The sequence below is a fragment of the Sorex araneus genome, chromosome 3, assembly GCF_027595985.1.
Source record: "Sorex araneus isolate mSorAra2 chromosome 3, mSorAra2.pri, whole genome shotgun sequence".
NCBI classification, from domain to species: domain Eukaryota; kingdom Metazoa; phylum Chordata; class Mammalia; order Eulipotyphla; family Soricidae; genus Sorex; species Sorex araneus.
Genome location: NC_073304.1, coordinates 147,084,246 through 147,108,386, shown reverse-complemented (window position 1 = coordinate 147,108,386; position 24,141 = coordinate 147,084,246). Strand labels below are relative to the sequence as shown.

Sequence of the window (24,141 nt, the reverse complement as noted above, 5' to 3'; positions counted from 1 at the left end):
GTTGATTTGCTAAAACAACTCACAGAGCTCAGGAAGATACCTGTTTTTCTCTTTTACTGGTTTATTTTTTACTCTTATTACTCCTTTGCCAAGCCTAGGCTTCTAAGGATTTAATTCCCAGACTAAATTGATCTTACGACTTTTAAGAGATAAAAAAATACATAGTAGTTGAGCCAAAGAAATTCTGTTTTGCTTTTGTTTTGTTTTGGCTAGCACCCAGTGGTGCTCAGAGCTCATTCCCGGCCTCGTGCTGAGGGACCACTCATTACTGGCCAGGCTTGAACCTGCTTGTCTGCGGCAGAGAGCAAGACAAGCACCTACACACTGTGTAGTCCAAGTCAAAGAAATTCTTAACTGTTGCCCTCATGGTTTTAAGCAGTCCTTCTGGACTAGGCATGTGTGGTGGTAAAGTACATGCACATGAGGTCCTAAGTTTGATTCCCTACAGCACAAAAGGAACAAAAGGAGGGAGGGAGAGAGGGTGGGAGGGAGAGAGGGAGTGAGGGAGGGAGGGAAGGGAGAGAGGGAGGGAGGGAGGGAAGGGAGAGAAGGAAGGAAGGAGGGAGGGAGTGAGGGAGGGAGGGAGGGAGGGAGGGAGGGAGGGAGGGAGGGAGAAAGGGAGAGAAGGAAGGAAGGAAGGAAGGAAGGAAGGAAGGAAGGAAGGAAGGAAGGAAGGAAGGAAGGAAGGAAGGAAGGAAGGAAGGAAGGAAGGGAGGGAGAGAGGGAGGGAGGGAGGGAGGGAGGGAGGAAGGGAGGGAAAGGGAGGGAGGAAGGGAGGGAGGGAGGGAGGGAGGGAGGGAGGGAGGGAGGGCGGGAGGAAGGGAGGAAGGGAGGAAGGGAGGAAGGGAGGAAGGAAGGAAGGAAGGAAGGGAGGAAGGAAGGAAGGAAGGAAGGGAGGAAGGAAGGAAGGAAGGAAGGAAGGAAGGAAGGAAGGAAGGAAGGAAGGAAGGAAGGAAGGAAGGAAGGAAGGAAGGAAGGAGGGAGGAAGGGAGGAAGGAAGGGAGAGAGGAAGGGAGAGAAGGAAGGGAGGAAGGAAGGAAGGAAGGAAGGAAGGAAGGAAGGAAGGAAGGAAGGAAGGAAGGAAGGAAGGAAGGAAGGAAAGGAAGGAAGGGAGGGAGGGAGGGAGGGAGGGAGGGAGGGAGGGAGGGAGGGAGGGAGGGAGAAAATTTTCAGAATTGATTATTCATTGTTAATAAGTGTCATGTTGATTTAATGAAAGGAACCCTGATAACATAAGTTCAGTTCTTCATAGGTTAACATCTTCAAATCTGAATTTTAATTTATTTTTAAAGGTAATGCTCTGCATATCTCATAAGTTTGTGTGACCCAATAGTATGTCAAATCTCTTTGTAAAATGCAATGATAAAACAGTAACAAATCTCAAAAAAATTGGAGATGTTACTGGTGCCCTCTCAAGCAAATTGATGAGCAACAGGATGACAGTGACGGTGACAGAATTAATAATTTTTTTCTGTTCTTTTGCAAAAAAACTCTTTTAAATGAAAATAAAAAAATCCCCAGGATAAAATGTGTTCTTCTGTACTATGGTATCACCATGTCTGTGAATAGAATGTTTGTGTATCATAATCTAAACTTTTTAGCAGAATCAGACTCTTTAGAGCCTGTGAAGATCCCAACCCAGTCACTGCTGGCAGATGTCACGGGACAAGCCAGGAAAGAGAGAGTGAAGCTGCCTCATTATCTGGAGAGTTCCAAGCCCAAGTCTCAACCTCTTGCAAAGGTAGAAGGAGCTTAGAGACAGATTTCCCAGATCCAGTCAGTATCTTGTACTATTCTGAGTCATTGTTGATTTCCAGCTCCTGTGGATGTTATTTGACAGCAGCCCAAGAATTATAATGCCTCATCAGTGGGTTTACAAACACCAAAACAACAGCAGGGAGGACTCAGTCACAAGTATATTCTGACTCATGATGATATGGGGTTTATTCGTATATGTTCAGTTGCAATCAGCTAGGAAATGCAATTTGTACCACCTGTAGGGTGGTCGGGATTTATATACAAGAGAAAAACAACTGCAGCATTGCACAAGCAAGAGAGTAAGGGTAAACAAAATAGCGGCTGCATCTCCTTGACAGTCATATAGAAACTGGTTGAACACCTACAATAACTAAAAAGAATTGTGCAGCAAACAGCATCTCCTGGGCTGCTCTCAGACTAAGACATATACTTCTGTTTACTATCTCTGTTATTTCATCATGAAGTTGAGATCGAGAACATGGCAGTGCTCAGGGAACCATATGGGATGCCAGGGATTGAGCCAGGGTCAGCCACGCACAAGGCAAATACCCTTCCTGCTATACTATTGCTTTGGCGCAGGAACACTTTGCTTTGAAACCTTAACACTTAGCACTTGAACAAATGATCTGTCTTTCTAGTCTCTGAACTTGCACTTAGCCTTAAAACAAAACGTGAAATACTTTTTTAAGTACGGCAAGGATTAACCAAGGCTGTAAAGAATCGTATCTTCAAGACCAGAAATTGTCTCCTCTAGTAACGGACTTTTTCTGATTTTAGAAATGTGAAAAGGAATAATTTCATTTTTTTTTTATTGTTCTCTCCTGAATGCAAAGGTAGAAGATTCTATTGGAGGAAGAATAAAAACATCCTCTGTTGCCTTGGCCACTGCCAATAACACAAACGCTCCCATGTTTGGGTTCCATCTTCTCCCATCATCAGTGAGGCTGGGGGAGATCGAAGAAGGATACACTTATGTGACTATTGTCAAGCTCAAGAATGTTGGCGTAGACTTCTGCAGGTGAGGCCAATTCATCCAGTTATGCTGGGATTCGTCTGGGTGTCTACATCAGTGAATGTCTCTTGAGCTGGCCCTCGACTGGCCTTTGCATCTGGAATCTTCACATCCTTCATTCAGTTATTTACTCACATTTTCATTCTTTCATCCATTCGATGCAAGTCACCAGTGACCAGTGGTTTCAACATTGTAGTAGTTACACTTTATTGCACTTCCACCAATCCTTATTCCTTCTTTGGTAGGTCCAGTTCAAGTCTGAACTGAAATAAATCAACAATAATAGTAACTGTCAGTTGTTTGAACTTCTTGAGTTAAAAGTGAATTAATGGTGTAGGGAGATCCCTCATGGGGCTCCAGGGCATTCTTTGTATAGTGAAGCCCAGGGCTCTGACCCCTGGCACCTCATCATTCCCAGCACTGCAGGGAGAACCCTTCCTCATGCAGCACTGACACAGGAGCAGCTCACCGAGCACCTGTGATTTCATTACATTATTCATGTATAATTAAAGGAAAAATAAAAAATTAACCTGATTCACTAGGGCCATTTTGACACCAAGGTACACTGGGAATCAATAGTAAATTCCTTAATTCACAATTCATATTTTCAGTTTAAAATCCTCTTTGACCAAGGCCAGAGAAATAGCTCAACAAGAATGAATGCACATTTTGCATACAGGAGGCCCAGGTTCCATCCCCAGCACCATAGTGAGCACTGAGTGAAGAGTAATTCCTGAGAATCCTCATTTATTTATTAAACAAATTAAATACACTATAACTACATCCACTGGTAAGAAAAAGAGTCAGTGCTTCATTTTCAGGTCTAAATAAAGTTTCGGAGCTTAGAGAGCCTGTTTGGTGTTTTATTTGTTTTGGGACCACACACACCTGTGCTCCAGGCATGCTCCTAGTTCTGCACTCAGGGATCACTCCAGATGGAGCCCGATGATTGGGGAGGGCAGGGAACACACATGCTGCCAGGGATTGAATCAGGTCAGCCATGTGTAAGGCAAGCGCCCTGCCACCTGTATTTTCACTCCAGCCCTAAGAGCTTGTAGAGACTTGAGAGATTATTACAAAATACAAACTGAGCAACTTGTTTGAAGGTCTTCCAGGCCAGAGCATGACTATGGCTATGACTCAGCTCTCCTGGGCACTGATGTTCACTGGCCACAGCACTTGGGGGCACAGTACAAACACTCTGTACAGGAGATCAGGCTTTCCCAGATGGTCAGCTACACCAACTACCTGTACCAAGAAAGCTCCCAGTTGTAAAAATTAGCTCTGTTCTACAACTTTGAATTAAACTTAAGGGTGATATGGTGTGTGTGTGTGTGTGTGTGTGTGTGTGTGTGTGTGTGTGTATTGGGGGTGGAGGAGGTTTTTTCCCTATAAAAATGGAATAAATGTTCATTCCTACTGCAGAGTTATACTCAGTCTAAGAACCATTCTAGTCTCACATCAGATAACAACAGCAGGATCAGAACGATTCAATTGAAGATCACTGTCCAGTGTTTGTTTGTTTTTGTTTTTGTTTTTTGGTGTCACACCTGGGGATGCTCAGGGGCTACTCCTGGCTTTGCACTCAGGAATTACTCCAGGCAGTGCCTGGGGTACCATTTGGGATGCTGGGGATCGAATCTGAATCCAGGTCGGCCCTTTGCAAGGCAAATGCTTTCCCCGCTGTACTATCACTCTGGCCCCCAATCACTGTTCAGCTTTAAAGCCAACTGAAGCAAATCCCCAGGTTGGCACTCTGCTTGCTTCATCAAACACAACGGATAGATTTGAGAACACTGTCTTGTGCAGAGAGACAGAAGCGAATAATGCGAAGAAATGGAGGTTTATTATAAAGTGGAGAATAGAGAGGTGCCCTCCCACACGAAATCCCACCCCGTCTCCCACCACCCCTAGTTTCTGATGAGGCTCAGGTAGAGTTGCATCTTGGGAAAAACTAAGGGGGCTTTTTGAGTTGTCTTGGGCAGGAAAACGGAGCAAAGATCAGTGGAACCAGTGCACCCACCCTGGCCCTCTGCCATCCGTAGGGGCGTGATGCCAGGAAACATGGAATGCAGCCTGGCTGGCAGCCTCCAGGGGACTTTGATTCTGGGAATGCTGTTATCTCGTCAGCCTACTGCCTCTCAGCACAACAGCCTAATGAGGGCCATAAACCACCAGTTCCGATGATTGTGCTTTCAGCCAGTGGAGTGAGTGCGAAGAACTAGTTAACCTCAGACATGAAACTCCTGCACTTCAGTGTGAAGAGGCTGTCTTTCAGTTTTGGAGACTTCCTCTTCACCTTGGGAACTCCAGTGCTCATGGGGCAGCAAGTAAAGATGGGGTGGGGGGGGCGGTGAGGAGGGCCTGGGATGCATGTGGAGATAGGCTTTCCTTTGACATTTTAATCTCCTCCAGGTCTTTAAAGTCAGGCAGAACCCACAGGTGATTGCAGGAAGAGAATGAGATCAATGGCACCACCTGTTTTCTTTTGGAGTCCAACATTTTCACAGACTTGGGCTGGAGCGATAGCACAGCGGGTAGGGCGTTTGCCTAGCACACTGACCGACCCAGGTTTGATTCCCAGCATCGCATATGGTCCCCAAGCACTGCTAGGAGTAATTCCTGAGTGCATGAGCCAGGAGTAACCCATGAGCATCGCTGGGTGTGACCGAAAAAGAAAAACACATTTTCGTGGTCTTTTCTATTTCATTTCTCTCATAACATGTAAATCCATGCCAGGAAAGAGAAAGACCCGGCTCCCACGCACCACTGACTTCCAGAGGAGCCTTTACCCTGGCAGCCAGCATGTGCATTGAGGCCGGAGATCGCAGGGTAGGCCTGCTGCAGGGCACACACTAGCCAACACCCCAATTGTGCTGTGTTGCTGCTGTAGGTGTCGGACGGTTGAGAAGGAAGGTCTGTTTCAGGAGTCTGTTGCTACTGAAAACTGTTGGAAAGGCTGCTGGGGTCTGAATCCGCCTCTGGATTAAACAATGAGTGGTTTGGGGCTCCCTGGGTAGAGAATATTAATACCTCCCTGGTTTTAGAATATTTCAGCTCATCTCTTGCTCGTGGGGTTTTTGTTTGCTTGGTTGTTTATTCTCATGAGCACTTATTTATTCCCATCTTTCTGTCTGGCAGGTTTAAGGTGAAACAGCCCCCACCCAGCACTGGATTGAAAGTGACTTACAAACCTGGCCCTGTGAGTCCTATTGTTGGTGTGTGTGTATGTATGTGTGTGTGTGTGTGTGTGTGTGTGTGTGTGTGTGTGTGTTTGGGGGTGGCGGAGAGGGGGCAGGAGAGAGGTAGCCTCGTAAGTGTGTATGTGTGTGTGTGTGTGTGTGTGTGTGTGTGTGTGTGTGTGTGTTTGGGGGTGGCGGAGAGGGGGCAGGAGAGAGGTAGCCTCGTAAATCAGACTGCCCGTTCAGCTGAAATCATGTCTAAGTTTAATTTTTCTAGTGTAATTTTTCTAGTCTACTAAAACAGAGCAAAGGAGTCCTGGTCTTAGTGCAAGATGTGGCTTTATGTCACTGACTTCATGTAGCACTGTCGTCCCATTGCTCATCGATTTGCTCAACCCGGCACCAGTAACGTCTCCATTGTGAGACTTGTTGTTACTGTTTTTGGCATATCAAATATGGCACAGGTAGTTTGCCAGGCTCTGCTGTGCGGGTGGGATACTCTTGGAAGCTTGCCGGGCTCTCCGAGAGGGGTGGAGGAATCAAACCCGAGCTGCCGTGTGCAAGGCAAATGCCCTACCTGCTGTGCTATTGCTTCAGTCCAACTTCATGGAATAGCCATAAAATAAATTCTATGTGTAAGTAGAGTTATATTTCACCTCACTTGTCCCCGTACTACAATGATATGCAGTTATGTGAAAAATACCCTTTAAAAAATTAAATGTGATTTAACATGCACTTGAAAAGCACATTATAGGAAAGGAGAGCCTGCACCACAAATCCTTCTGTGAAATGAAAAATGTCTTTGAAATCAAGTAATTATTCTATTTTTTATTTTATGTAATGTTTCATTCTCTTGATATCTGCCAGAGAATATTTGTTAATGACAGGCTTAAAAATAAGCAATATAATAAATTCACCAGCTGCCTCATTTCACCAAAGGTCTCTGAAAAACATATTTTTTAAATGTTCTTACTTTATTTGATAGATGGGACTTCTAGTATAAAATATGTATATCATCACATATTTTAAATAATAATTTGAAGAAATGTAGTATAATAAAAATAAAAGTCTCTTAATGTCATTATGAAATATAATATTCTTGTAAATCTTAACATTTGTTTCTTGGTAAGTAAGCTTGAACATTCTTTTCCTTTCACTCAACAAACTTTGAGTTCCTTTCATATGCTACTAATTACTGATGGTGCAAGGGTCCAATAATAATTTCTTAAAAATTGAGTCAGAGGCCAGAGCTATAGCTTAAGTAGCAGAGCACATGCCTGGGATGCGTGAGGTCCAGAGCTTGATCCCCAACCCTGCTGGTCCCCACCCACTACCAGGCATGGGCCCCTGGGAGCAAAGAGCAGGGAATCCTGTCCTACAGGCAGCGTAAGCGGCTGAGTCCGGAGATATTAGAACAGCCACTGTTTACCGTGGACAGAGAGGAGCAGTTTGGATGGTACAAGCCTGGTGGACTCCCTGGCCCGGCTCCTCTGTCAGGCAGTTCCACGAGGCTGTTGGTTCATTGCAGATCTACACTTTGTTCGCTGCTCTGTCGAGTGAAACTTAGATGAATTGTTTCTTAGCCCTCTTCCAACTTTTCTGTCCGACAGTCTATTAAGCAGTATGCAAGCCCCAGTTCCAGACAGAAATACATTTTGGGATCAGATCCACTGACTCCTGTGTACCTCTCCGAAATAATCCATCACTGTACTGTGTCAGGTTTTCAGAATTTTTACTACATAAGGCAAAACTGAAAAATAAAAGCAAGCTCTTCTTCCACTGTTCTGGGAAGTGAGTAAATCTACCTCATTTAGAGTAGGAGTTAAGCCAAAAGGCCAAATGTCTGTTGGATCCATCTTTATAGGTACTAAAAACTCAGCATGTATTCTTTGAAGATCACTCTATACTGTTAGTAGGTTTTTTTGTTTTTTTTTTTTTTCTCTCCACCCCCAGGATTTTTTTCCCCCTTTTTGATGGTAGGTTTTGGCTCTGGAAAAAATATAATCTATAGACTTCTCCATATGTAAATCTAACCACTGTTCGACTTGGTGACTGGCCAACATTAAATGAATATGCTCCAGCCCAAGTAACCTGCGTGATGGCAGGAGTCCAGCTCCCCCACCCCCAATACAAATGCAGTCATCCCCAGCCCTGCCCTAATCGTGGCACGGGGGCTCACTTCTCAGAAGTGAAGCTGCTGGATTCCCTCCAGCGTGCAGACCTTCCCAACCACATTGCTGGGGGGAAAGATGGGGACATATTTCATTTCTATTATTTCTAGATTGAAGAAAAAAAGTCCATTTGTCTCTAATTGCTTTCCACGTGGTAGTTTCTGATTTATTTTTTCCAGATAACTATTCTCCAGTCTGCTTTTTAACACACCTCCTGGAAGGACAGATTAGAAATATAAACAGTTGGGTTTTTTTTTCTCTCTCAGGCTTAGTGTTTTCTTCAAGGCAAGAAATCCATTCTTGGTTGTGTTTCTTCTCATTGGATACCAGGTTTCTTTGTTGCTACAAACCTCCACGTAGATTTCAGATAGCAGCTCTTTGGTATTTAAACTAATTCTGTCTCCTACTGGATTTGTCAAGCTCCAGTTCTTGAGTGAGGAATACTTGAAACTAAATAGGGGAAGCTGCAGAAAATTCACCTAGTCTCTTTGAATGAATTTACAAGCCAATCAGGCAGCGGGCTGGGAGAGATCTCTGTATCAGATGAAAGAATGTGTTTGCTGAACACTTAAGTAGATCTCTGTATCATATGGAAGAATGTACTTGCCCAGGATTGGTGGGACCAAGATGACCCAAAGAGAATAATCTGAGAACCCCTCATGCAGAACAAAGAATGCATCAAAGGTTAAAGAATTCAGTCAAGAGAGGCTCCGACGTGAAACCCTGCTGTGAAACCTCTTGCCCACTGGAGAACCCATTTATGATCTCTAGGAGATTTGCTGCCATTGCAATAGAGAACGGCAAATGGATTTCAGAGTCATGGAGCACTCCTCTGGGGAGAGGGTGGTGAGGCCCAAGCTGAAAGCTGAAAGCTTTGCATCCAGAAAGAGATAGAGGAGCTGAAAAATCTACATGGGATTAAGACCCCACTCTTAAAAAACGTGAGCTGGAGGCAAACAGATCTAAAGCTGGCAAGATGTTCAGAGCCCTTTCAGAGCCCCTGATAAAATCTGCTTCGGACCAGTCAAGGCAGGAAGTGCCCTGAGGTCAAATCCTGCCATTTTGCCATCCCATAGTGGAGCAACAAGGGATTGAGCCACATCTCCCTTCACTGGGTGAAATTAAACAAAATAAATAAATACACAAAACTAAACTCCAGTCTCCAGCTCTTCCCCCAAGTCCTCTCACATCTGATTGTCAGCAGCAGAAGGAAAGCCTAGAGTCAGAGACTATACAACTACAAGAAACAGGGCCAGAGTGTGGTACAGTGGGTAGGGCTACCCCTGACACCCCATAAGAGCTTGCCCGAGTGACCCCTGAACATACACCAGGAGTAAGCTCTGAGCACTGCTGGGTGTGGCCCCCAGGACCAATAATTAAATAGATAGACTACAAAAAGCTGGCCACAGGCCTGCCAGTGCCTGCTGTTCTGAACATACGGCTGGGTTCCTGGTCAGATTCCCCAGGAGGCATGAACTCAGCATCTCAGCTAAGGTGCTGGGAAACACAGAGAACTGAAACGCATACTAAGGCTGCTTGGGGCAATAGTACCAGTGCTCTTCTGACCCAGTACTCTTCTTCCTGATGCTGCCTCTGGAGCTTCAACCCTTGTAGTGACTTTCAGGCAGCAGCTACTGTGAACTGGGACATAACACTTGCCTGCCCGGTCCTAGGGCTGAGATGATGCAATGAGCTTGAGACTGTAAATTCCCAACAGCATCGTAGCTGCGGTAGGTCATGCGCATCCACAAAGTGTCATCTGGTGTCCAGGCTGACTCCATTTGGTGAGCTCAGGCATCTGGGCCTCACTCAGGCCAGTTGGGCTCTTCAGCACTGGCCTTCCCATAGCACCAGGCACAACGAGAAAACAGAGGAATTCAGCCCCATTGATGGATGGGAACAAATGCCAGAAAGGTCTTAACCTTCCAGAACTTTCTAAGAAAGATGTTCATGGGTCCTTACAAAATTCAATTACATGAAGACATTTGTGAAAGAAATCATAAGTAACTGCAGAGAAAGTATGAAAGAAAGTATGCATATGCCTCAAACAGAATTGAATGAACTAGAACTAAGCAGTACAGTAGTTAAGCTAAAACACTCTCTCTCTCTCTCTCTCTCTTCTCTCTCTCTCTCTCTCTCACACACACACACACACACGCACACACACACACACACACAGGTCTTGGCATTGTAATGGAAAAAGTCTAAATTTGAATCAGTGACTTCAAGTACAAGGGAGAGAATGTCATTCAAATGAAGAAAAATTAATAATGAAGATAATATAAGATATTTATGGAAGAGCATTAAGAGAAACAACATTCTTATCAAAGAGATTCCAGGAGAGAAGAGGTGGAAAAAATTTAGGTGGAATAAATAATAGCTATGAATGTATTCGACCTGAAGAGGAAGCCCACACACCCTGACCCAGGAAACCCAAGAAGTTCCAAATAAGAGGCACCAAATGAAGGAGCAGAAAAATTCTTGAAGTAACTACTAATGGGCCTGAAGAAATGCACTAATAAAAAAACACAATATTACTAGGAAACTTTGTAACCCCACTCTCATCATTTAAGGAAACAGAGACTCAAATGAGGAATCAGAAGAACTGGGATTAATATGTATAAGGGCCTCTACACCACAATCTTCTGGGTGGAATACACATTCTTCTCTACTATGCAAGGAAAAATCATGTTGGTACACACAAAAAGATTATAAAGATAAATTATATCAAGTCTCGGGGCTGGAGCGATAGCACAGCGGGTAGGGCATTTGCCTTGCATGCTGGTGAACCGGGTTTGATCCCCAGCATCCCATATGGTCCCCCAAGCATTGCCAGGAGTAATTCTTGAGTGCATAAGCCAGGAGTAACCCCTGGCTTATGCTGCGTGTGACCCAAATAGCAAAAAAAAAAAAAAATTAAGTCTCTGTCAGACCCAGTGCATGCTGTAAAGGTAAAAATTAAGCATTATAAAAAAGTTGGGGCCAGAGTGATATTACAGTGGATAGGGCATTTGCCTTGCATGTGGCTGACCCCGGTTCAATCCCCAGAATTCCATATGGTCCCCTGAGCCAGCCAGAAGTAATTACTGAGTGCAGAACCGGGAACAAGCCCTAAGCACTGCCAGATATGTCCCTCTTTCCGTAGCCCCCCAAAGAAGTTGTGTGGGAGGGAACCTGGAACCCTGGTGGAGGCAAAATCCCACTAGTGATGGGATCAGTCTGGAACACAATATGTCTAAAACCCAACTATGAATCACTTTATAAATCATGATGCTTTAATAAGAATTTTTTTAAGTTAGGGGTCAGGATGTGGATCATCAAAGTGCATGATTTGCATGCATGAAAACCTAGTGTCAATCCCTGGCAGTAGAAAAAAATCAGAAAAACTAGACATTTGGAAACCAAACATACTGTCAAACAATCACTGGGTAAAGGGGAGGAGATTAAATAATTAAAATTATTCCTGGAAATGAACACATGAGGTACAGCAAAAAGCAGTACCATAGGAAAATTCATAGCAATATAGGGTTTCATCAAGAAATAAGAAATACTCAAATAAATACCCTAATATCTTGAGAAACTAGAAAAAGAAAAAGTGATGCCCAATGTAAGTAAAAGGATAAATAATAAAATTAGAGTAGAAATCAATGATATAGAAGACCAAATGACAGTGCAGTGGTGGCACTTGCCTTTCCCACGGCCAACCTGAGTTTGATCCCTCTACCATATACGGTCTCCTGGACCCATCTCTGAGCACAGAGACAGAAGTAAAACCTAAGCACCGCCAGTTATGCCCCCCTCCCAAGAAAATAAATGATATAAAAACCAATAAAATAATATAAAAGTTCAGTAAAACAAGGAGCTGTGTTTTATAAAAAAAGAATAAACAAAATTAACAAACCCTTACATAGACTCATGACGGAAATGAAAGGGGAAATTCTAAAATAAATTGAATCAGAAATTAAAGTAGAAAGATTACAACAGAGACTACAGAAACATAAGATTTAAAGCATTTATTCTGATCAGCTTTATGTCATTAAGCTGAAGAACCTAGAAGAAATGAATAAACTTCTAGAATTATACGATCATTCAAAGCTAAATCAGGAGGAAGTAGAACATAGAACAGATCAATTACTAGTAAGGAAAATTGGAGAAAGGGTTTTTGTCCCCATCCTTTTCCCCTCTTGGCAGCATGGCGACCACCACCATTTAGTGCCAATTGGACAGAGAGGTAGGAGCTTGCAATGATGGGACACATGGGGAATCTCGTAATGGGTGGGGGAGCAGAACCGGCCCTGCTTCCTGCCCAAATGAGACCCCAGCGGCCTCCCACGAACAGCTCCCCCGCTCCTGAACAGCCATGATCCCAGAGGCACACAGACCAATCTCGGAATGCAGCAGCTGCTGGCAGAAATACCTCTGGACTTTATACCAGAATCCCAAAACTAGGCGGGGCCTCTGGGGTTCTTGGTGGTGGATCATGTGCACTAGTGAAGGGATGGGTGTTTGATCATTATATGACTGATACTTGATCCTGAAAGCCCTGTAACTGTTCGCACAGTGTCTCAATTAAAAAGCATAAAATAAAATTTTAAAAAAAAGTGACTGAGGATGACAGAACTTTGTGTCTTGAGAAAATATGTTGACCAAAATTGGGGAGGTGGGGGACAAATTTTACAGTATAACAGAGGTAACATTCTACCCCTCAAAAAAAAATCAAAAAAGAGGCACCATAGAGTTAGTATAGCAGGTAGGGCACTTATTTTGCTCTTGATTGACCGGTTTGATCCCCAGCACCACATAAAGTCTTCTGAGCCTACCATGAATGATCCCTGAGTGTAGAGTCTGGATTAAGTCCTGAGCAGAGCCAGGATTAAGGTGTGCCCCCCCAAAAAAAAATCCAATAAAGAGAAGGGTCTGAGAATGCTTTAGTACCCCTCAGCTTAGCACAATAGATTAAATTATATCATACATGATTAGGATAAAGAAGGGACCGGTAAGACAATGATAGTTGGAAATGATCACTCCAGGCAAGAACTGAGTGCTGAACGTAGGTAAAGGGATATACATGATAACTTCTCAGTACCTATATTGCCAATCATAATGTCCAGAAGGAAAGAGAGTTAGAGAGAAAGAAAAAAGAAAAGTGCCTGCCATAGAGGCAGGCTGGCATGGGAGGTGAGGGTGGGAGCAGGTGGGGAGGGTGGAGAGAGGAAAAGTGGGGTGATGTACACTAGTCAAGAGGTGGGTATTGGAACATTTTATGACTGAAACCCAATCATGAACAACCTTGAAACTGTGTATCTCATGGTATATGAGAGGAAACAACAGAGAAAGGGGAAGGGAGAGAGGGTAAAACTATTATTGTTCAAGTTATCGTCTGATATAAGTTAAGACTAATTTTATGCTTCTGTATTTCTATAATATGCTTAAAATGAGAAGATCTTATAATGTAAAGCTGGAAAATTATAACTGATGCTAATAATATTTATGCTAGCAAAGAATTTTTAGAAGTCATTTTATATAAATAATTTAACTGACCGATTCTGTAGCAATAAAATATTAAAATTCCCCCAAATAATCATAGAAAATATTGTTACAAACCAATTTTATTGTTTTTCTTCTTAACTCCCACTCATTCCATTCATGTGATCTCACAATTGTTGGTGGCAATATGTGTCTCTGTTTGTGTGCCAATTTCAGCCTTTTTAATTGGTTTTATATACTGTTTCTCAACAATTTTCATCTAAAAATATTGATCAAAATATTAGAAAAATAAGATTTTCTTTAACATGAAATATTTTTGTAAACATCAGCTGTGAAAATAAACTCATCTTTTTCTTTTTTTTTTTGCTTTTTGGGTCACACCTGGCGATGCACTCAGGAATTACGCCTAGCAGTGCTCAGGGGACCATATGGGATGCTGGGAATCGAACCCGGGTCGGCTGCGTGCAAGGCAAATGCCCTACCCACTGTACTATCGCTCCAGCCCCCTAAACTCATAATTATTGAGCAAAAATAAATAAATAAGATAAAATAAAATTCCATCCTGTCTTTTGCTGCAACATAGATGAAACTAGCCACTTAAGTCAGAACATGAAGGGCAAATAACGATGATATCATTCATGTATGTTACATTGAAGAAATAAAGAAAGAATGGGGTCTTAGCGATAGTACAGAGGATAAGGTGCTGCCTTGCATGTGATCCACCTGGGTTCAGTATCCAGTATCCTATAGGTCCCCTGAGCAAGGAGCCAGTAGTAAACCCTGAGCACTGCAGGTGACAACGAAAATCTTTAAAGAAATGAACTAAAGGGACTGAACAATGGAAAGTTCAAACAAACTCTTGGATACTGACAATAGAAATAAGATTACCACTCAAGGCAGAGATGAAGGTAGGCCAGAACTGACATCTGGACAGTGATGGTGGGTCTCTTGCACGTTGGTGCTGGTGGAGGTGCAGAAACTTTGTGTTGTAAACCACATTACCACAATAATACAAAAAAAAAAAGATGTTTAGCACGTTGACACCAGTACAGCAAATTTATGTTAATAAAACCATATTGAGTGTGAACTAATGTAGGATTTCACCAGAGGCAATGTTAAAAAATTTAAAATTAAATTTTTATTGTCTCAGATTAAATTTATCTATCACCATGGCATTTGAAAAATAGCACAATTATAGGCATCTAAAATGCCTATAATTTTATTTATTTTTTTTATTTTTATTTATTTTTTTTTTTTTGCTTTTTGGGTCACACCCGGCGACGCACAGGGGTTACTCCTGGTTCTACACTCAGGAATTACTCCTGGCGGTGCTCAGGGGACCATATGGGATGCTGGGATTCTAACCCGGGTCGGCCGTGTGCAAGGCAAATGCCCTACCTGCTGTGCTATCGCTCCAGCCCCCAATGCCTATAATTTTAGATTTATAATTTTCAGAGACCAGGGAACTGGTTTCACGGTAAAGCACAAGATCACCTGGGTAAGCCTTGGATTCAACACTGACCATCACTTCTAACAAAGACCATCACTTCTAAAAACCAAAACACATTGAAATTCGAGTTTTGATAGATTAATTGATTGATCAGTTTGTTGATATCAGGCCACACCAGTTGTGCTCCGGGCTTACTCCTGGCTTGTGCTCAGGCATCACTCCCAGCAGTGGTAGGGATCCATATGTGGTGCGAGGAGTTGAGCCCTGCTTGGCCACGTGCAAGGCAAGCACCAGACCTGTTGTGCTGCCTCTCCAGCCCCTGAGGAGTTTGAATGTGCCTTCAGTACTAGCTCCGGTGCTGGACATTTAATTTTTCTGTCTCTGTGAGTGTGCTCTGTGTGTGTGTGTGTGGTATCTGTACATATGTGAGCATGCTTCTGTGTGCTCAAAAAGTGGGTACTCAACACACATGTTCGGTGGTCAAGAGCCATGTCCCCATTCTGGCTGGCAGCCACTGCCGAAGGACATGGGAATGAGGAAACAGGGCAGCCAAGCTGGTTGGCAATCAGCTTCCACTTATTCCAATATCTGTCCCGCCATTTACTCCATTCTCCCCACGCGCCCACTCCAGTCTCACTTCGAGCCCCATTCCAGTCTCACACTGCCCCTCATTCCCGTCTCCCCACACTAGTATCACAACCTTAGACATCGAGATAAACCCTGGGAGTTGGGGGTAGCAAATACACAGATAGGTGTGGTTGTACAGTCGACAGATGTAAATCCCTTCCCTCAGGGGAAGTTTCTAGGACAAAATCTCATCCTGCAAGGAGATCCACCCAAGAACAGAGTTCCATCTAAGGTGTATTACTCTCCCCTTTCCTTAATCCAGATCCATATAAATGGTCATCTTAAATTTACTTCTTAATCATATGTCTAGTCATTTTGTATGGACACAGTAAGAGATGTATTAAGTTCAAAGGGTGGCTCTCCTGGGGACAGCTTGCCGAGGACATATATCTGAGGACCACAGTCCTCAGGCCAGATTAGTCCTTCCTAACCCCAGCAAGGTCCTTATCCAGTTACTGCTTTTTGGGTCATGACAGAGTTTGTCCATGACTGTGCTCTTATTATAAGTTTTATGGCACTTGGTCTGTCCCTTTTCAATGCCAGGTAGCTTACAGCTTACCCTGGTTTCATCCAAGTCCTTCGCTGGGACCCTATTTTGGGGTTGTTAGGATCAAAGGGCAACTGAAACTTAAGTCAAGTAAATGTGATATATTTCCAGGAGTAAATATTATTCAGAATCAATTGACTTCCACATTACAAAAGTGTAGTGTCAACTGTCTTCCTGTGTCTATACGAAAGGACACAGCTAAACCATGAAAAGGACATGAAGGAAAGAGAAAGGCAGCATAGGACTATTAGTGTCTGATGGAATTGGGAGCGCCTTGGGAAACTTTGGGGGAGTAACTCAATAAACTAAGCTCCCTGCGGGAGGAGCAAGAACAGAACAATGTTATCCAACTTGCTTCTGTTCTAAATAGTAAGCATGTGTGTGGTTTTGTCCTCAATAATTTATCCCAGGTCCCCATTTCCTCCCGATTCTAGTTAGTTAGCATCCTAGCTAATTGTCCTAAAGAACATTTCTTTTAGATGCTGTTAACAGCCATCATTCATTACTGCCCAGGCTATAGATGACAAACAAAAGATTACAAGATGCTTTTTTTTTTTAACAAGATGGTTTTTTAAGGAAAAGTGTATGTGTGTGTGTTACCTCCCAAGCAGTGTTCAGGGGTCCAGGATCACTCCCATTGATTTTCAGCCATCTGGGCAGTGGCTGAATTCTAGGGTCCCAGGGTGCAGTGATGCCTGGGCCTGCAGCAACGGAGACCATATAAGATCCATCAGAGACCACATGAGGTCCATCAGGGCCACACCTAGAAATGCTTGGGAACTCCCAGGGCTACACATGGTGAGACTCGAGAAGCTGTGTGGGACTGGGAATAAAACCAGAATGAGCTGGAACGTGAGGCACGCACCCTAATCCTTGCGCTTCTGCTCCCTTTCCTGGGCTCCTAGAAGCTTCATGGGCCATGCTCAAATTCGTGTTGAAACCGAGAACTGAACTCAGCTGTGTTTAATTGTAACATTAGGTTGTGTCTTGTAGGTGGCAGCTGGCTTGCAGACAGAACTGAAGGTGGAATTATTTGCCATGGCTATTGGAGAGGAAGTTATCGATGGAGCCTTACACCTATCTTACAATATTGAGATCACGACAGAGCATAATGTCTTGCTTTTGCCAGTGGAAGCCAATATCCTTTAAAGTATGACACGCTTAGTCACATTAGTACAGAAACAGCATTTGAGCAAGGAAAACATGGAACCAAAATGCTTACCCTGATATGTTGCGTTTTCATTAGTTCTATCTGCAAAACTAGTTACTAGAGGAGGAAAGCTGTTACCCATGAGAACATGGATGTGACCACATCCTCTCTCACACAGAGGCTTACACAGGGAGTTTTTCCATTATTTTTAAACAATAGATTATCTGTAATTATTGACAGAGAAAGGGTAGGGTAAGAAAACTACCTAAATATGCATTAGTTTTTAATTTGGTTTTGTTTACTTTATTTAAAAAAAAGAAAACAACAAAATATTATGCTAAAATGCTTTACATACATATAGTATCTATAGTAAATTATATTAAAAATGGAGCTGTTTATAAACAAAAAATAAAAGACAACTTACTATTTTGGAGGTGTGGGGAGGCGCACTCGGCAGGGCTTACTCCTGGCTCTGCAGTCAGAAATCACCCTAGCGGTCTTCGGAGGGCCCTATGGGATACTGGGGTTCAAACTAAGGTCTCTCGCATGCACCTTACCTGCTTGCTGTACTAGTTCTCTGACCCCAGATTTAAAAATTTTAGGACAAAGACTACTTCATTCATCTTTGAAATCATCTAGTAAAGGACTGGCGCATGGAACTGTGTTGATATTACTAGCTGTTGATGGGGTGGGGTGTCAAAATGTTTTAGAAAAGCTTTTTGTTGTTGTTTGTTTTGGGGTCATACCCAGCAGTGCTCAGGGATCACTTCTGTTAGTGGTTGAATGAACATATGCAGTGCCAGGAATTGAACCCAGGTCAGCTGCATGTAAGACAATCACCTTAACCCATATATTCTCTCTCTGGCACACACACAAAAAAGCATCTTTTTAAATTTTAAAAAATCTAATATTAGGATATGTGATAACTTATTCTTACATTAATAATTCCTATATACATATACAGACATCAGGTGCTTGCTATAGGAAGGGTATACTGTATAAAATATTTTGAGTATAGAAATAAAAATATTTTAAGAAACATATAGACTAGTGGCAAAAATAAAATCTCGTCTCTTAATTCCTTTATTTTGTACTCTAGTGACATGAATCATTTATTAATTTGTTTATATATAAACCAAAGTAGTTCTTTGGGGTGGGGAGGGTCATACTCATCAGTGCTTAGGGATTACTCCTGGCTCTGTGTTCAGAGATCAGACCTGATAGGCATCCAGGACCATATGGGATGCTAGGGATTGAACTGGGGTTCGCTACATGCAAGTCCTACCCACTCTACTGTCTCTCTGGCTTCTATTTTTGTATTTTGAATTGCATCTTGTAGAATGCAAAAACTTTTGATGAAAGGAGACACATACTAGAATGGACAAGCCCCTAACATGAGGAAAGTTCTAGATATGTGCTTGGACCAGTAGGGGTCACTTTGTGAGAATTTAGGGACATAGAAATACAGTGAGAAAATTGGAAGGAAGGAAGTAGTGAAAGATTTTTGGATCCTTTGTTTAAATTTTTTCTTTTTGGTCTGGGTAGTCATACTCATTGGATATTTCTGCTCCAATGGGATGTTTAATCAATATCTTAAAAATGAATGAATCCAGTCCAATTGTGCGGGGTTATACTGAAGGAGAATAGAGACAGAATAACCAAAAATCACTGTAAAGCACATTCAGGAGGCCAAATGTAAAAACAGAAACCTTCGGTCCTCCAGTGAACATGAAGAGGGGAATGGATGAAAGATATTTGAGAGAGACAGCATCTGAGATAGAATTCATTGATGGAAAAGAAGCAAAAGGACCTAACAGTTCACGTGTGGTGCCAGGCCAGTGACAAGGATTAGCACACAGCCTTGCTTGCATAAGGTCCCAGGTTCGGTCCCCAGGACCTCCAGGTCCCTAGGCCTGACCACTGAGCTGGCGCCCCCCACACACACTGCACTCTGGGTCCCTTCCGGAGAAGTTCAGCAAGGTTTTGTGCTTAGATGATTGAATCATGGATATGCGGGGCTAGATTGCAGCTTCACAGTCAGAGCTGACTATGTGAGAATTTTCTGAGCCATCACTACCAGCAGTGATATCTAGAGCTACCAGCAGTGATATCTCTGCAAAGGAGCAGAGATTTGGGGCCTGCTTTCTGAGCAGGAGGAAGATAAGGAGTCTATGGAAACAGAATGAGCATTGGAAAACCAAATATTTCAGAAGCCTCAGAAGGAATTTTAAAACATATGGAATTGATAGATGCTCTATAAATGTCAAGAATTCACACTTAAACAGGACTGCTAGAGATAAAAACTGAATTGCAAAAGATAAAGCAAGTGACTGGATTTTAAATATATATAATACAATACATAGGAAATATTGAGTACAGTTACTCTGATAAAATTTATTATTAAAGAAAGGACAAGAGAATATGACACAGGGCTAGAGCGATATCACAGCGGGTAGGGCATTTGCCTTGCACACAACCGACCTAGGTTCAATTCCCAGCATTCCATATGGTCCCCTGAGTACCACCAGGAGTAATTCCTGAGTGCAGAGCCAGGAGTAACCCCTGTGCATCGCCAGGTGTGACCCAAAAAGAAAAAAAAAGAGAATATGACACATTAGAGAGACAAAAGCAAAGGAGAAACTTATTTCTTAGATTAGTGCAGACTTAAACATGTTTGAAGGCAGGAGAAATGGATCAGAAGAGAAGCATTAAAACATGGGCCAAGAGATAATACAGCGGCTAATATATTTGCCTTGCAGGTGGCCAATCCTGGTTCAATCACTGGCACCAATCCTGGTTCAATCACTGGCATTGCAAAGGGCACCCTGAACACCACCAGGAGTGAGCTCTGAGCACTGCCAGGTGTGACCCCCAACCCCCCAAAAAACATTAAAAACAAGAAGGAGAGGTCGTTGACACAGCAATATCCAAGAGAGCACTTGAATAATGAAGATGAAAGAATGAAGTCAGACTTAGGTGAAGGAGAAATTTAGAGCAGTGGATTTCAGCTGGCAGTCCCTGATGTAGAAAGGTTGAGAACCAATGGCTACCTCAGCGGCTATCACTGTGGGCTCATGGGTCAGTATGCAGAAAGGTGTCAGTTCTCAGGTGTAAATGTGTGAAGAACATTAGAGAACCTTGACTTCAAAAGAACAGAGGTTGGATGAGTTTGTTCATTCTTTCAAAGGCAAGTGTCTCTAATTTGGAGACTTGGGAGCAATGAACAAGTGAATGTATGTAGCTTCCATTCTGGTCAGAGGACAGATAAATGTACAATGGAAGTAAGAAAATGAACTATGAGGGTGACAGTAGAGACAACTGAGGGGTCAGAGTAATACAGCACAGCAAGTAGGGCATTTGCCTTGCATGTGGCTGGCCCAGGTTGGATCCTCGGAATCCCTTATGATCCCCCGAACCCACAAGGCTGATTCCTGAGTATAGAGCCAGGAGTAACCTCTGAGCATTGCTGGGCATTGCCCCAAAACAAAACAAACAAAAAAACAGACAACTATAGGGAAAGGGTGTTAGGAGGAAGCGCAAAACTTACAAGTTAAAAATGGGATACTCAGGAAAGAAGTCACTGGAGATATGGACTTTTTTCTGAGTACAAATATCAGGTTTCTGCAATCATTATATAAGGAAATTAACCAAAGGACCAGTGTTAGGGCTGGAGCAACTTGCACAGCAATAGGTAGCACTTGCCTTGCACACATCTGACCTAGGTTCCATCCCAGGCACCTACATGGTACCTTAGGCCCCATCCAGGAATGGTTCTGAGCACAGAGCCAGAAGTAATAAACATTTAATTTCCTTGCTTGGAGATATCTTCACCCTGCCTCCACCCCTGGTTAGGCACAGAAAGACGGTAACCTTTAATTATTGAACATGGACACAGCATGGGGCCTGGCTTTGGTGATTGAAGGATTCCATAGAAATGTCAGAGTTAGCAGAGAAATGTCAACTAGAAAAAATAAGAAGTGCTAAGAGATCAATATCCATCTGTCATACCCAAAGCCTGAGTATGTAGAATTTGTGGTAGGCAGCACAGACTTGAATGGAGTAATGATACTGAGAGGAGCTCCTGATTCTAAGATGCTACCCGGAGTTCATATTTACAAATCATCTGGTCGTGAAGTCACTGTCCTTAATGAATATTTTACCAATTTTACCAAGCAGCAACTATGCTAGGCGAGCGACCAGGAGTTTTCCCCAGGGAAGACACAAACCCGTGACCACAAGGACTACTAAAGTTGCTCCTCCCTCACTTGGAGTCTTCATGTCTCGTAGAATTTCTAATTAGATCCAGTAAGTAATAAATGGGGACCCGACTGGTATTCATTCAGAATAGCCCTTAGACCTCAATTTGTTGTATGTCTTCTTTCAGCCCCAAAGCAAAGAACCACTTAGCCTAGTGAACAAGAATTCTTTTAAATAACAGTGAAATAACCGGTCCTTTTTTGTGTACAGTATTTAATCCTCAAGTAGCTGTAGGATATTACCTTTCTGTTGCAGATGGAAGAATCTGAGATCAGGCAATCTTAAGTGGAAGATGTAAAATTAGCCTATTTCAAGCTGATTCTCAAGTTCGTTCCTTTAAGTGATGTTTAACTGACCCTACAAAGATCAGAGGCACAAACATACACACCAGGATGCATTTTTGGACTTGAGAAACTCAAACCCAGTGATTTTTCAAATGTTTTGGATTCAATATGTATGTGTATGTGTGCACATATGTTTATGTTGGGTAACATTGGGTTGTCCTTGCTCCTCCCACAGGGAGCTTAGGTTTATTGAGCCACTCCCACAAGTGCCCCTGAGGCACACCCAATTCCATCAGACACTAATAATTCTATGTTACAGCTTTTCTCTTTCCTTTATGTCTTTTGCATGGGTTAACAACATCCTTTTTGTATAGACACAGGAAGACAGTTGATGCTATGCTTTGTAACGTGGGAGTTAATTGACTCCAAATAATATTCACTCCTGTGCATCCATCATATTTACCTGACTTAAGCCTCAGTTGCATCTAGTTCCTAACACCCCCAAAAGGAGGGTCCTGAAAAAGGGTAGCTGTGAGCTACCCTGGCATAGGAAAGGGACAAGTTAAATGCCATAAGAAGTATAATAAGTTAAGAACACTGTCATGGACAAACTCTGTCATGACCTAAAAATAAGTAACTGAATAAGGATCCTGCTGCGGTTAGGAAAGACTAACCTGGCCTGAGGACTGTAGTCTGGGATATATAGCGAGATGTCCTCAGGAAGAACCAAACTTTAAGCTTAGTATATTCCTTACTGTGTTCATACAAAATGAACTAGAAATATTATAAATTAAGTTTACTATTATTGTTTAAATGGATTACTAGCTGAGGAAAGGAGAAAGCAATACACCCCTGGATGGAATCCCCCCTTGAGCAGATCTTCTAGTAATCTGGAGTGCTGAACCCCATATGAGATTATGTCCTTGAGTTAATCTCCTAGAACTTTCCCTAAAGGAGTAGACTTACCTCTGTTTGTTGTTATGACAATGTTCCACCCCACCTATGTGTACCCCACCCTTCATGATTTCTGTGTAACTATGCTTCAGGGGGTAAGCGAACAAAGACTATGATGGGGACTAGGATGATGAAACTATGGTGACCAAAACTACAACTATGAATGTGCTATAAGGGAGAGATCAGACTACATTGGGGAGGAGAGGAATAAATTAACTGCCAACAAGCCTGGGACCCTGTTTCTCCATTCCCCGGTCCTTTGCCAGGGGTTGGCCAGGGGAATGGCTCTTGGCCACGGAACACTTGAGTCCCACGTGCCCACATCTTTTCCTTGATACTCACATGTTCATATGTATGTGTGTGTATGTATATAATTTTTTTTGCTCTGCTTTATTTTGGGGCTATATGCAGTAGTGCTGGGATCAGACTAGAGTCTACACACACAGGGCAAGTGCCTTACCACCTGTACTATCTCTCCAATCCCCCATATGTATTTTTCCTCTGGGTTTTTGGGCCACACTCCTGGCTCTGTGTTCAGGAATCAGTCCTGGCAGCTTCAGAGGGCCAAGTGGGATGCTGGGGATCAGACCTGGATTGGCCCTGTGCAAGGCAAGCATGCTAGGCCTCTGTTCTTGGCCCCACCCCTTCAAATATTCTTTTTTTTAAATTTTTATTATATCACCATGTGGAAAGTTACAAAGTTTTCAGGTTTATGTCTCAGTTATACAATATTCAAACACCATCCCTTCACCAGTGCCCATATTCCACCACCAAAATCCCCAGTATACCCCCCGCCACCGCCCCCCCTCAACTGTATGACTGATGAATTTCACTTCATTTTCTCTCTACCTAGATTACATTCCATATTGCAAAACAAAACTCATTATTGTTGTTGGAGTTTCCCCCCAGGGAAGACAGCCCTACTAAGGAAGCATTTGATAATTGGTTTGTCATTAAAAGATTGTATATTTTCAGTTTTTAGAAAAGGTCGCGCGGCCACATTAGCGGCCGCGCGGCTCGGATGTGTTCCAGTCCCGCAACCCGGAGCCGTGTTAGTTGCTGCTCAGTGTCGCCAGGGTTCCATCCGGAGAAGGTGTGCCAGCTGTACCTCCTCCGTCTGGATCCCTGGTGTTGTTGGCCCGGATTCGGGTCCGGAGCATTTCTCCGGCCGCGTTGCTCACCAGACTGCCTGGCCTCTTCTCTGTTGAAGGTGGGAAGATGGCCCCTTCAAATATTCTTAAAAATTATTAAGGATACCACAG

At 43.0% G+C, this 24,141-nt stretch overlaps 1 protein-coding gene across 1 annotated transcript in view; it reads left to right on the top strand.

The window, feature by feature from the left end:
- SPAG17 (sperm associated antigen 17) overlaps positions 1 to 21,684 on the top strand; it is a 317,179-nt gene extending 295,495 nt beyond the window's left edge. Inside the window, exons 45-49 of the mRNA XM_055132151.1 lie at positions 1,602 to 1,741; positions 2,592 to 2,776; positions 5,912 to 5,972; positions 17,228 to 17,372; positions 21,545 to 21,684. Coding sequence (XP_054988126.1) covers positions 1,602 to 1,741; positions 2,592 to 2,776; positions 5,912 to 5,972; positions 17,228 to 17,372; positions 21,545 to 21,684 — 671 coding nt within the window. The remainder of the gene's footprint in view (positions 1 to 1,601; positions 1,742 to 2,591; positions 2,777 to 5,911; positions 5,973 to 17,227; positions 17,373 to 21,544) is intronic.
- The last annotated feature ends 2,457 nt before the right edge of the window (positions 21,685 to 24,141 follow it).